The sequence below is a fragment of the Mauremys mutica genome, chromosome 11 (genome assembly GCF_020497125.1).
Source record: "Mauremys mutica isolate MM-2020 ecotype Southern chromosome 11, ASM2049712v1, whole genome shotgun sequence".
NCBI classification, from domain to species: Eukaryota; Metazoa; Chordata; order Testudines; family Geoemydidae; genus Mauremys; species Mauremys mutica.
In genome coordinates, this window is record NC_059082.1 from 52,437,572 (window position 1) to 52,451,000 (window position 13,429).

At 47.5% G+C, this 13,429-nt stretch overlaps 1 protein-coding gene across 1 annotated transcript in view; it reads right to left on the bottom strand.

Moving 5' to 3' along the window:
* The window catches only part of NLRC3 (NLR family CARD domain containing 3), a 77,855-nt gene that overhangs the window by 33,921 nt on the left and 30,505 nt on the right, over positions 1–13,429 (bottom strand). The window contains exon 4 of the mRNA XM_044978792.1: positions 1,014–2,757. Within this exon, the coding sequence (XP_044834727.1) occupies positions 1,014–2,757 (1,744 nt within the window). The remainder of the gene's footprint in view (positions 1–1,013; positions 2,758–13,429) is intronic.

Sequence of the window (13,429 nt, forward strand, 5' to 3'; positions counted from 1 at the left end):
AATTAAATTGACACCTATTATGGTAACCTCAGCAGAGAGGCCAAGTACTATAAAGTGAAGGCAAGTGAATTAGCCTCTGCTTCTCAGAGGTGAAGGTACAATGTGAAAGTAGTTCAAGTAAAACCACTTGCCTCCTATTAGTCTTGTTATCTCTACCAGCCTACAAAGCAACAATCCCAGTTCCAGACTCCGTGGTCTCCTAAGTGGCCCCCATAATGCAATACTAGCAGCATCTCAGGATAGCTCATCAGCCATTGATACACATAGGTAATAACAAACACAGTATGATGTCTGGCATATTAGCACTGTCACTTCCACTTCTCCAGCTCCTTTCACCCAAAGAACACATGGCATTTTGAATATATTAGACTAATAGACTTTAAGGTCAGAAGGGACCATCATGATCATCTAGTCTGACCTTCTGCACATCGTAGGCCACAGAACCTCACCCACTCCTGCAATAGACCCTGGATTAACCAAGCCTCACATCACCCCTGTGAAGTAGGTATTATCCTCTCCCTTTACAAGTGGAGAAACTGAAGCACAGCGCTGGACTGACTTGCCCAGGGTCATACAGCAGGTCAGTGGCAGAGCCAAAAATAGAATAATAGAATCATAGGACTGGAAGGGAGCTCAAGAGATTTTCTGCTCTAGTCCCCTGCATTAGAAGACCCCAAGACTCTGGACTTTCAGCCCCCTGCTCTGAACATGACACATATTTCTCAGTACCACATGACCATAATATCTTGGGTGACCAGATTTTATAGGGACGGTCCCGATATTTGGGGCTTTTTCTTATATAGTCACCTATTACCTTCACTCCCTGTCCTGATTTTTCACACTTGCTATCTGGTCACCCTAATACCATCCTCAGAGTATATTTCTGTTTGCAGGAAAATAGTCCTGAATAAAATAATTGCCACATATCCTTTAAACAGCTGCTACTTTCTACCGCATGTCACAGGAACGTGGAAATAGTCCCGGTCCCTACACAAAACCCTGATCTGACTTACCGGAGATTACTGCAGAAGAGGAGCTGGGAAAGCAGACTTTTGCAGATATTGTAGGTGAGGCAGTTGGAGAGGTTTGTCTCCTCCATACACACCTCAGAGACCTGCAGGAGATAAGCCAGGGCAGAACAATTCACTGGTGTTAACATCCCAGCTAAGCTCTCGTTTTTCATAGCTTCCTCCACAGTCTTGGCCAGCTCCATGTGCTGCACTTCATACAAGCACTGCATGACGTTCACAGTCCTGGAGGAGATGACATAGTCAGTGTTCAGGCAGCTCTGGAGAAAGCTGATCACGTGGCTTCGGAAGCTGTTATGCTCATCCTTCATCAAGAGCCAACCGGACAGCAATTTGTTCACCTGCGGGGAGAGAAGTCCAGAGAGAAAGCGTACAAAGATATCCAGTTGCCCGTCATCTGACTGCAGTGATCTCTGGACAGCGTTCTTAAAGTGATTGAGGAAACCAAACTTAGGCCAGGACATCCCGCTCTCAGTGAAGAGATCAAATATTGCTCGCTTTGCTGAAGCATAGTAATAAGTGGCTGCCAAAAACTCCTGGAGGGTTAAATGGGAGAAATAGTAGACAGTGGAGAACTGCATCTCTTCCTTGAGTAACATCCTATTGCACAAGCTGCCTTGTAGTGATGAGAGGTCTATGCCATAGGCTTTCATGTCTTGTTCATAAAATACATACTTTTTCTTGAGCAGACCATAAAATGCCAGCCGACCCAGATTACCAATAATTTTTTTGCTGTTGTTTATAGCTTGTTCTATCCTGGGAGTCTCCTTCTGTTTTTCCTGCCAGTCACTACTCAGTGCCATTTTAAAGTAATAGGAGTAGATTTCTGATAAAGTCTTAGGAACAGTTGTCATTTCTTGGGATTGATCAGTGCTGTTCTTTAGGAAATAGCCCATTGAGGAGCCAGATATCCAGCAAAAGGCAGGAACCGTACACATTGTGTACAAAGATCTGTTAGCCTTGATCTGACCCAAGACTTGACTGGATAAGTCTTTGTTCTCAAGGAACATCTGATCCAAGAAGTCCTTGATCTCCACAGCTCCAAAACCTCGTATTTCTGTCATCCGGTCAACTAGGCCACCTGGGATTTGGCTGGCTGCTGTGGGCCGTGAAGTGACCCAAATGGAAGCTTCCTGGAACAGGTTGCCACGGATAATATTGGTGATCAGACTATCCACTTGAATTTCCTTTTTGGGGTCCGTGCAAACGACTGTGTTGGAAAAATCTAAAGGAGTCTTAAACTCATCCAAGCCATCCAGAATCAGTAAAATCCGGGCGGTGCCATTGGAGATAAAGCTGGGTTCAGTAATATGAGGGAATGCCGACCGGATGAGCCTCTCAGCAGAGAGTTTCTCATAAGTGTTCAGTTCCCGGAAGGTGAGAGGCAGCACGAATATGATGTCCTTATTGACCTCCCCTTTGGCCCACATGCAAGCAAACAGTTTCACCAAAGTGCTTTTGCCGATCCCAGCCACACCCACGGTCACAGAGATTCGAGGAGGAATGCTGACTTTAGACAGAGGTAGAAAGAGCTTCTCCAGAGGGATTTTCTTGGCAACATTTCTCATGCCTTTGGTGGCCTCAATCTGCATGACATCATGCTCTTTCTGCTGAATATCTGTCAAGCCTTCCACCAGCAGAAGATTAGTGAGCCTCTCCAGCTGGCCAAGTTCCACACCAGTTCCATAGCGGTTCTGGAGACTTTCCAAATGCTTTTGCACCATAGGGTCTGTGTAGAGAAAAGCAAAATAGGTCAAGAGGGAGACAGACGATGACCACAAGCATAAGCAATAGGCAAAGCCTGACTTTTTCTCATTATTGCAGGGAAGAGAAGCCAGCTGGAGCGTCTGGAGGTCAGGAAAACAGGTTTGGAAACTTGCAACCAAGGGGAGGGTTGCACTGGCTGTGGATATGATTGTAATGGGGAGCAAGGTTCTCATTACTCAGACACATCCACCAGCTGACCAAAAGGACGGGGCTGGAACTGCTTTAGCTGCAGGTTACCTCTACTTTGTCGAGTAATGTGTAAACTGAACGTCAGGGCAGGAGACTGCACCTATCACTGAATCACTGAAGTTAGAAATGGAGTCATCTACTCCAGCCCCCAAGCAAATGCACAACTGTCCCTACTGTATGTGCTGGAGGACTTTGTTCAGTCTAGCTTAAAATGTTTCATAATGAAGTTTAAAAAGCCTGAAGTGGCAAATCTTTGACAACAATGGTCACAAATTCTCCCAGCTGTGATCCCATCAATCTAGTTCCCAGTGGCAGAAGTGGCACTTGTCTTAAATTGCCTTGATAGAAAACACTGGTTCAAATAAAATGGAACCATTGATTTCTGGGGGAGAGCCTCTCTCGCAGTCTGAGATTTGAACTGGTGCTGAACCTCAGGCCTCATACAAAGCTTTCCTGATATCCATTACCGACCATTTTGTTTTCATGGTAATGGCTTCTGTAGCCACGCTAACACCTCGCTGTGCCTGCCATTTAAGTCAATCTCCGTTTCACAACAAACCAAAGTGAGTTGTGGTCCGAGTTCAGCACAAGTTCAACTCCAAATCTCGGAGTGCAAGTTCCCCACTCAGAGTGTCTTTCACAGAAATAAGCAGCTCTGTGGCTTCCAAATGAACGTGGTTTTTGCATCAGTGCAATTCCACTGGCAGGTCAGTCAGAGGGTGGTGTATGCTGGAACACCTTACACTGTCTCCCACTCTCTTTGATGGAATATTACAGAGTCTAAGAGGGTAATTAACTTACATCTTCAGACACCCTTTCCTCTTAGCTGCTTTTCTTGCTAGTCTCTCTTGGCCAAACTCAGAGCTGATGTGTAAGGAGGAGATGCAAACAACATGGTAGTGAGTGGGTCAGTCAGTCAGTTGAAGGCCTTGTGTACACAGGAAAGTTTTACCAGTTATACCAGGGGTCAGCAACCTTTCAGAAGTGGTGTGCCGAGTCTTCATTTATTCACTCTAATTTAAGGTTTCGCATGCCAGCTATACATTTTAATCTTTTTAGAAGGTCTTTTTCTATAAGGCCTGGTCTACACTAGGACTTTAATTCGAATTTATCAGCGTTAATTCGAACTAACCGCTCAACCGTCCACACCAGGAAGCCATTTAATTCGAACTAGAGGGCTCTTTAGTTCGAATTTGGTACTCCACCCCGGCAGGTGGAGTAACGCTAAATTCGACACGGCTAGCTCGAATTAGGCTTGGTGTGGATGCTAATCGAACTTAGTAGCTCCGGGAGCTATCCCACACTGCACCACTCTGTTGATGCTCTGGACAGCAGTCCGAGCTTGGATTCTCTGCCCAGCCACACAGGAAATGACCCGCGAAAATTTGAATTCATTTTCCTGTCTGGGCACTTTGAATCTGACGTTCTGGTTGCACATCGGGGCGAGCTCCGCAGCACCTGCAACGATGCAGAGCTCTCCAGCAGAGGAGTCCGGGCAATCCCAGAATAGAAAGAGGTCCCCAGCATGGACTGACCGGGAAGTCATGGATCTGATCGCTGTGTGGGGCGAGGAGTCTGTGCTCTCGGAGCTGCGCTCCAGCAAGCGGAACGCGAAGACCTTCGAGAAGGTCTCGAAAGCCATGAAAGAGAAAGGATACAGCCGGGATGCGATGCAGTGCCGCATGAAAGTCAAGGACCTAAGACAAGGGTATCAAAAAGTCAGAGCGGCAAACGGACGCTCCGGAGCACAGCCCCAGACATGCCGCTTCTACGAGGCACTGCATGCCATTCTAGGTGGGTCTGCCACAACTGCCCCACCAGTGACGGTGGACTCCGAGGACGGAATAGTGTACCGGGACAGTTCCTCCTCGATGTTCGCCGATGGGGAAGCTGAGGAAGGGTCTTTTGAGGACGGCGCAGGCGACAGCGAACACACTCCCGCTTTCCCTGACAGCCAGGATCTCTTCATCACCCTCACAGAGATCCCCTACCAACCCTCCCCTGCCGTTAACCCGGACTCGGAATCAGGGGAAGGATCAGGCGGTAAGTGCTACACACGTATAAACATTTATTTTTTGTAACATTGTTATAGAAAAAATAGAAACTGTATTTACAAAATTCTAAATATTAAACTATATGAAGAGAAGGTCCACACAAATGGGGATAGAAAAATAATCCTCTAGCGACATTTCCACGAAGGTGTCACTCAGTTCCTCGCAAAGCCTCCACATGAGGTTCGTCGGAAGAGGTGCCTTGTTGGGCGCTTCGTGGAAGCAGACTCTTCCACGCCAGGACATCCGAATATAGAGTGGAACCATTGCCTCGACTAGCATTGCTGCATATGGTCCTGGTCTGTGCAGTGCGTCCCGTAACATCCTGTCTTTCTGGGCACGAGTGACCCGCCTCAGGGTGATCTCGTTCTGCAAATACTGCATCTAAGTAGGGCAATTAGTGTAGTGTTACTATTGTTAATGGTTTACAATTAGGTTGCATAACAATGACCCTCGCCTAACAGCCACGTGCGAGAGGCCACAGAGAACAAGCATCCATTGATCGTTCCCGTGCACTGGCGGGAGGGGCTGCAAAAGGCTCATCCTTTCTGCTTTGCACATTTCCTTTAGCAGGAGAGCACAGCTAACCACTAACTGATAAGCAGTATGTACTGTAAGGCTTACCAGGACTTTGTGCAAGAGGGATGCAGCTGTCTCCTCGCTTGTGCGCTGTCCAGTGCAATGGCGCTGCCAATGAGAGCGTATTCCGAAATCTCGGACTAGTTCTGAGATCTCCTGAGACTTGGTTCCCTCTTTGGTCTTGTTAACTGAAACTGACTAGACTGTGTTTACTGTTGGCAAACATGTATGTGTTCAAGGAAATCACCTACTTTTTCGCATCACACAGCTTCGGCTCTTTCCCGGACTGCCCTGGCATCCCCCTCGCAGAGGCTGGCTCAGATTAGACGCCGAAAGAAAAAGACTAGGGACGACATGTTCCAGGAACTGATGGCCTGCTCCAGAGCGGAGGCGGCAGAGCAGAGACAGTGGAGGGACACCCTGTGTCAGCAGCATCGCACACACATGGAACGGGAGGATAGGTGGCGGCAGGAAGACCAGCAGGCGACTCAAACACTGCTTGGTCTAATGAGGGAGCAAACGGACACGCTCCGGCGCCTTGTAGATGTTCTGCAAGACCGCAGGCAGGAGGAGAGAGCCCCCCTGCAGTGCATCTGCAACCGCCCTCCAACGCCAAGAAGTCCTGTCCCCCCCTCACCCAAAGTTACAAGAAGGAGGGGCGGTAGGGGCCGTGAGAACTGTCCCTGCACCGCAGCAGACCGCTAATGTTCGAGACACCTCTCGCGCTGTAAATTTGTACAAGTTCTTTCCTTACAGCATCAACCAGTCCCAACTCCAAGTTTAAACCCCCCACTGTGTACTACATTATTAAAAGCGGTTTGGTGTTACTCACTGTTTCCGTCACGTTTCTCGTGTCAGAAGACTTTCTGTTGGTGTGGGGGGGGGGGGGGATTGTAATTGCAGTGCATAGCCCACAGTACCATGGTACAGGCTTGGGTGCAGGGTCAACTGCAGGGCACACACAGACTGCAGTCACTAGGCACCAGGGTCAGTCTGTGTGGTGTATGCTGCCCCGGGTCTTTCGTTGATGTGTATGCTTGTCCAGGGTCCTGGTGCCTGCCATCCCCGAATGTAAAGGCAGGCTTCCCTTCACATGCACTTCGACCGTAGCCACGATCCTCCCCGGTGCCCTGAGCCCCAAAAAGAGCCCTCATCCAGGGGCAGATACTCACCCTTCCCCCACACCCCTCACCCCTTCCAACGCCCAAACCCACAGCCCACAGCCGTCATGTAAACCCCTATCCAAAGACGGCACCCCTCGCCCCTTCCTGCAAACCCACCCATTCCTGCAACCCTCCCCCTGCATGCACAACCACCGTAAACCGTCCCCCACCCCACAGACCTATGTAGGAGCAGGAGGCTGTCCGTCCTGTTTTGGACAAGCGGTCTGTACATCAGTGCACACCTTACCCAGCACAGAATGCTTACATGTTTCAACCAAGAAACAGAAATGCAAAGTCAACGAAAGATTTATTATTAATTACTGTAACATTTCATTAGTTTTAAAACGTGCTTTGGAAGTGGGGGAAACTTGGAGAACCGGGTTTGTGAGCTCAGATCTAACTGGACACATACAGACACAGGCCCATGATCAGGCTCTCTTAAAATCAAGTGGACAGTCACAGGTTACCCTGCTCTGCGAGGAAACTCGCTTTCAAAGCCTCCCTGATGCACAGCGCTTCCCGCTGGGATATTCTCTCGGCACGGGTGTCTGGCTGATCGTAAACAGCAGCCAGGCGATTTGCCTCAACCTCCCAAGCGGCCAAAAAGGTCTCGCCCTTGCTCTCACATAGATTGTGGAGCACACAGCAAGCAGCAATAACTACTGGGATATTCTTTTCACTGATGTCCGAACGAGTCAGTAAGCTCCGCCATCTCCCCTTGAGACGTCCGAAAGCACACTCCACCACCATTCTGCACTTGCTCAGCCGGTAGTTGAAGAGTTCCTTCGCACTGTCCAAGGCGCCTGTATAGGGCTTCATGAGCCAGGGCATTAGCGGGTAGGCCGGGTCCCCGAGGATCACTGTAGGCATCTGCACATCCCCAACCGTTATTTTGTGGTCCGGGAAGAAAGTACCTGCCTGGAGTCGTCTAAACAGACCAGAGTTCCTGAACACACGCGCGTCATGAACCTTGCCCGCCCACCCGACGTTGATGTTGGTAAAACGTCCCCTATGGTCCACCACAGCTTGCAGCACCATTGAAAAGTAGCCCTTTCGGTTAATGTACTCGCTGGCCTGGTGGGCTGGTGCCAGGATAGGGATGTGAGTCCCATCTATAGCCCCACCGCAGTTTGGGAATCCCATCGCGGACAAGCCATCTCTGACGACCTGGACGTTTCCTAGGGTCACTACCTTTGAGAGCAGTTGCTCAACGATTGCGTGGGCTACTTGAATGACAGCAATCCCCACGGTAGATTTGCCCACGCCAAAGTGGTTCGCTACTGACCGGTAGCTGTCTGGCGTTGCTAGTTTCCAGAGAGCAATGGCCACTCGCTTATGCACACTCAGGGCTGCTCGCATGCGTGTGTCCTGGCGCTTCAGGGCAGGGGACAGCAAGTCGCACAGTTCAAGGAAAGTGCCCTTACGCATCCTGAAGTTTCGCAGCCACTCTGTGTCATCCCAGACCTGCAGCACTATGCGGTCCCACCAGTCTGTGCTTGTTTCCCGGACCCAGAATCGCCGTTCCACACCATGAATGTGACCCATTGCCACCATGATCTCCACTGCCCGGCGTACCCTGCTTTCTGAGAGGTCTGTGCCACTCTCCTCACCGCGCTGCCGGAGCCTCCTCGCCCGGTTTCTCAGCAGCTGACTGTTGAAGAGGTGGACGATAAGGTGCGAGGAGTTGACAACGGCCATAAGTGCAGCGATGATCGCAGCGGGCTCCATGCTAGCAGTGATGTGGCGTCCGCGCTGTAACCGACCAGACAAGGGCGCGAACAGATTTCCCGCCGGCGCTTTCATGGAGGGAGGGCGTGATTGACGGTTCAATGATGACAGTTACCCAAAACCACCCTCGACACATTTTTTCACCCAGCAGGCATTGTGAGCTCTACCCAGCATTCCAATGGGCAGCGGGGACTGCGGGAACTGTGGGATAGCTTCCCACAGTGCACCGCTTCCAAAGTCGACGCTGGCCCCGTGAATGTGGACTCAGAAGTTCGAATTTGTGTATTTAGTATGGATACACAAATTCGACTTCATAAGGTCGAATCCACAAATTCGACTTAAGTAGATTCGAAATAGTCCTGTAGTGTAGACAAGGCCTAAGTCTATACTATATAACTAAACTATTGTTGTATGTAAAGTAAATAAGGTTTCAGAATGTTTAAGAAACTTCATTTAAAATTAAATTAAAATGCAGAGCCCCCTGGACTGGTGGCCAGGACCTGGGCAGTGTGAGTGCCACTGAAAATTAGCTTGTGTGCCGCCTTCGGCACCCATGCCATAGGTTGCCTACCCCTGAGTTATTTCAATATTGTTACCCATGTGGACACTCTTATTCCAGAATAAGAGTGGCTTTTTTAGATTTAACTTCAACTCCTTCCCAAGCGAGAAAAGTGAAACTGACAAAACCCATTCTTTTACCGCAGTAGGAGCGTTCACAGTCAGATCGATAGTGGTATAATGATAGTTTAAATTTACTTCTTAGATTTTACTGAAAAAAATCTTTTCTGTGTAGACAAGGTCTAAGGGAGTCTATCCAGTCTATACAATGAGGAGTCCTTGTGGCATAGAGACTAACAAATTTATTTGGGCATAAGCTTTTGTGGGCTAGAACCCACTTCATCAGATGCATGAAGTGAAAAATACAGGAGCAGATATAAATACCTGAAAGGATGGGGATTGCTTTACCAATTCATTTATCTTGTTGGACTGACCTCTTACTTGGTACAGCAACCCCCGTCCTTTCATGTATTTATACCAGCTCCTGTATTTTTCACTTCATGCATCTGATGAAGTGGGTTTTAGCCCAAGAAAGCTTATGCCCAAATAAATTTGTTAGTCTCTAAGGTGCCACAAGGACTCCTCGTTGTTTTTGCTGATACAGACTAACACGGCTACCACTCTAAAACCTATCTAGTCTGTGTTGATGGAATATGCATGTCAAGGGGCTGGAAGAAGATGTATGTTGCACCAGATAAGACTTTCCCAAACTCATTTAGACTCAGCTGTCAATGACTCCAGTTTGCCATAGCATGGCTTACAGTAGCAGCCCAATGTCTGCACTGTACGTTCCATGATGGATTTAGCTTGTAAAACCCCTGGAATGGGGACTGTGGTGCTCAGTAAATCATCATCAGAACATGGCCTTTACTTTTTAAATATAGCATAAGACTTCTTGTTTTGAGGCTGCGAAACATGGTGGAATGGTAGCCATGACTGGAGTACAGGTATGGAAGGGTATGTGCTGTTTAGGAAAGACCGATGCAAAGGTAAAGGTGGGGGAGTAGCATTGTATATCAATAATGAAATGTAACGAAATAACTAGCAATGCAATGGATAATACGGAGTCTGTTTGGGCAATGGTCACATTGGGGAAGAAAACTACTAGAGCCTCCCCTGGGATAGTGATTGGGGTGTGCTATAGACCGCCGGGATCTAGCCTGGATATGGATAGAGAGCTCTTTAATGTTTTTAAGGAGGTAAATACTAATAGGAACTGTTTGATCATGGGGGATTTTAACTTCCCGGATATAGATTGGGAAACAAATGCTAGTAATAATAATAGGGCTCAGCTTTTCCTAGACGTGATAGCTGATGAATTCCTTCATCAAGTAGTTGCTGAACCGACAAGGGGGAATGCCATTTTAGATCTGATTTTGGTGAGTAACGAGGACCTTGTTGAGGAAATAGTTGTAGGGGACAACCTTGGCTCGAGTGATCATGAGCTAATTCGTTTCAAAATAAATGGGAGGATAATCAAAATTGCATCTGAGACTAAGGTATACAATTTCAAAAGGGCTAACTTTACTAAATTAAGGCGACTAGTTAGGGAAGTGGATTGGACTAACATATTTAGGGATCTAAAGGCAGATGATGCCTGGGGTTACTTCAGGTTGAAGTTGCAGGAGTTGTCAGAGGCATGTATCCCGAGAAAGGGAAAACGGCTCGTAGGTAGCAGTTTTAGACCGAGCTGGATGAGCAAGCGTCTTAGAGGGGTGATTAAGAAAAAACAGAAAGCGTACAAGGAGTGGAAAATGGGAGGGATCAGCAAAGAAACCTACTTTATTGAGGTCAGAGGGTGTAGGGAAGCAGTGAGAAAGGCAAAGAGCCGGGTGGAGATGGACCTAGCGAAGGGGATTAAAACCAATAGCAAAAGGTTTTTTAGCCATATAAATAGGAAGAAAACCAAGAAGGAAGAAGTGGGACCGCTTAAAACTTTAAACGGAGTGGAGATTAGGGATTATCTTGGAATGGCACAATATCTGAACGAATATTTTGCCTCGGTCTTTAATGAGGCTAATGAAGGGCTAAGGAATAGTGGTAGAGGGACTGATGGGAATGAAGATATGGGGGTAGACATTACGGTATCTGAGGTAGAAGCCAAACTTGAACAGCTAAACGGAAGTAAATCGGGGGGCCCGGATAATCTTCATCCTAGAATATTAAGGGAATTGGCGAGTGAAATTGCAAGCCCATTAGCGATGATTTTTAATAAATCTCTAAACTCGGGGGTTGTACCGTTTGACTGGAGATTAGCTAATATAGTTCCTATATTCAAGAAGGGGAAAAAAAGTGACCCGGGTAACTACAGGCCTGTTAGTTTAACATCTGTAGTATGCAAAGTCATGGAAAAAATTTTAAAGGAGAGAGTGGTTACGGAGCATGAGGCCGATGGAAACTGGGACAAATTACAGCATGGATTTACGAAAGGTAGATCGTGCCAAACCAACCTGATCTCCTTCTTTGAGAAAGTAACAGATTTTTTAGACAAGGGAAATGCAGTGGATCTAATATATCTTGATTTCAGTAAGGCGTTTGATACGGTACCGCATGAGGAATTACTGGTTAAATTGGAAAAGATGGGGATTTAAATGAAAATCCAGAGGTGGATAAGGAGCTGGTTAAAGGGGAGACAGCAGAGGGTTGTATTGAAGGGGGAACTGTCGGGTTGGAGGGGGGTTACCAGTGGAGTTCCTCAAGGTTCGGTTCTGGGTCCAATTTTATTCAATCTATTTATCGCTGACCTGGGAACCAAGAGTAGGAGTGGGCTGATAAAGTTTGCGGATGACACCAAGTTGGGAGGTATTGCAAATTCGGAAAAGGATCGGGATATCCTCCAGGGAGATTTGGATGACCTTGTAAACTGGAGTATTAGTAACAGGATGAAATTCAATAGTGAGAAGTGTAAGGTTATGCATTTAGGGATGACTAACAAGAACTTTAGTTATAAGCTGGGGACGCACCAGTTGGAAGTAACGGAGGAGGAGAAGGACCTAGGAGTCCTGGTTGATCATAGGATGACTATGAGTAGGCAATGTGATGTGGCCGTTAAAAAAGCTAATGCGGTCTTGGGATGCATTAGGCGAGGTATTTCTAGTATGGATAAGGAGGTGCTAGTCCCGTTATATAAGGCGTTGGTGAGACCTCATTTGGAGTATTGTGTGCAGTTTTGGTCTCCCATGTTTAAGAAGGATGAACTCAAACTGGAACGGGTACAAAGAAGGGCCACTAGAATGATCCGAGGAATGGAAAGCCTGTCGTATGAAAGGAGACTTGAGGAGCTCGGTTTGTTTTCCTTAACCAAAAGAAGGATAAGAGGAGATATGATTGCACTCTTTAAATATATCAGAGGGATAAATACCAGGGAAGGAGAGTAATTATTTCAGCTCAGTGCTAATGTGGACACGAGGACAAACGGATACAAATTATCAGTCAGGAAATTTAGGCTTGAAAGTAGACGAAGGTTTCTAACCATCAGAGGAGTGCAATTCTGGAACAGCCTACCAAAGGAAACAGTGGGGGCGAAGGACCTCCATGACTTTAAGATTAAGCTAGATAAGTTTATGGAGGAGATGGTATGATAGGATAACGGGCTTAGTCAATAGGTCAATTAAGTGCCACACTGGTAATTAGTACAATGGGCCAATGATAGGATATTGTTAGCCTTTTTCCAGAGGGTATGGCTGGAGAGTCTTGCCCGCATGCTCGGGGTTCAGCTGACCGCCATATTTGGGGTCGGGAAGGAATTTTCCTCCAGGGTAGATTGGCAGTGGCCCTGGAGGTTTTTCGCCTTCCTCCGAAGCATGGGGCAGGGGTCGCTTGCTTAAGGAGTCGGTGGATCGGCTTATGTGGCCTGCATCTTGCAGGAGGTCAGACTAGATGATCATAATGGTCCCTTCTGATCTTGAATTCTATGATTCTATGATGCTGACACACGGAAACAAAACAGAACGAGACTTTAACTCGTGATCCCTTCACCATCATGTTATTGAGTGCTTTTCTGTGCAATTACCATCCAGACGGTAGAGCCCTGATTGAATTATTCAAACTTTCTCACATGAAGCAGCGTTTCAGCGTCTAGGTGGCAAATTATTAAGCAACCTGATTTACACTGAACTGCTGCCTGAGGCAGAGAAATGAGAAGACAGACAAATTGGATGTGTGGACTAGGAGGCTTTGATCAGCTCCCACAGGAGAGACAGAGCTAGGTGCCTGCTCCTGAATGGTTCTGGGGGTGCAGCTCCACATGCACAAAAACTCAGTCCTAGATTCCTCTCTCATACTATGCTGGGGAGGGCTTTTGGGAGCCCCTTCGCTCTGTCCAGGCGCTGTCACTGCCAGATTTCTGAGCACTAGATTGTTGTGG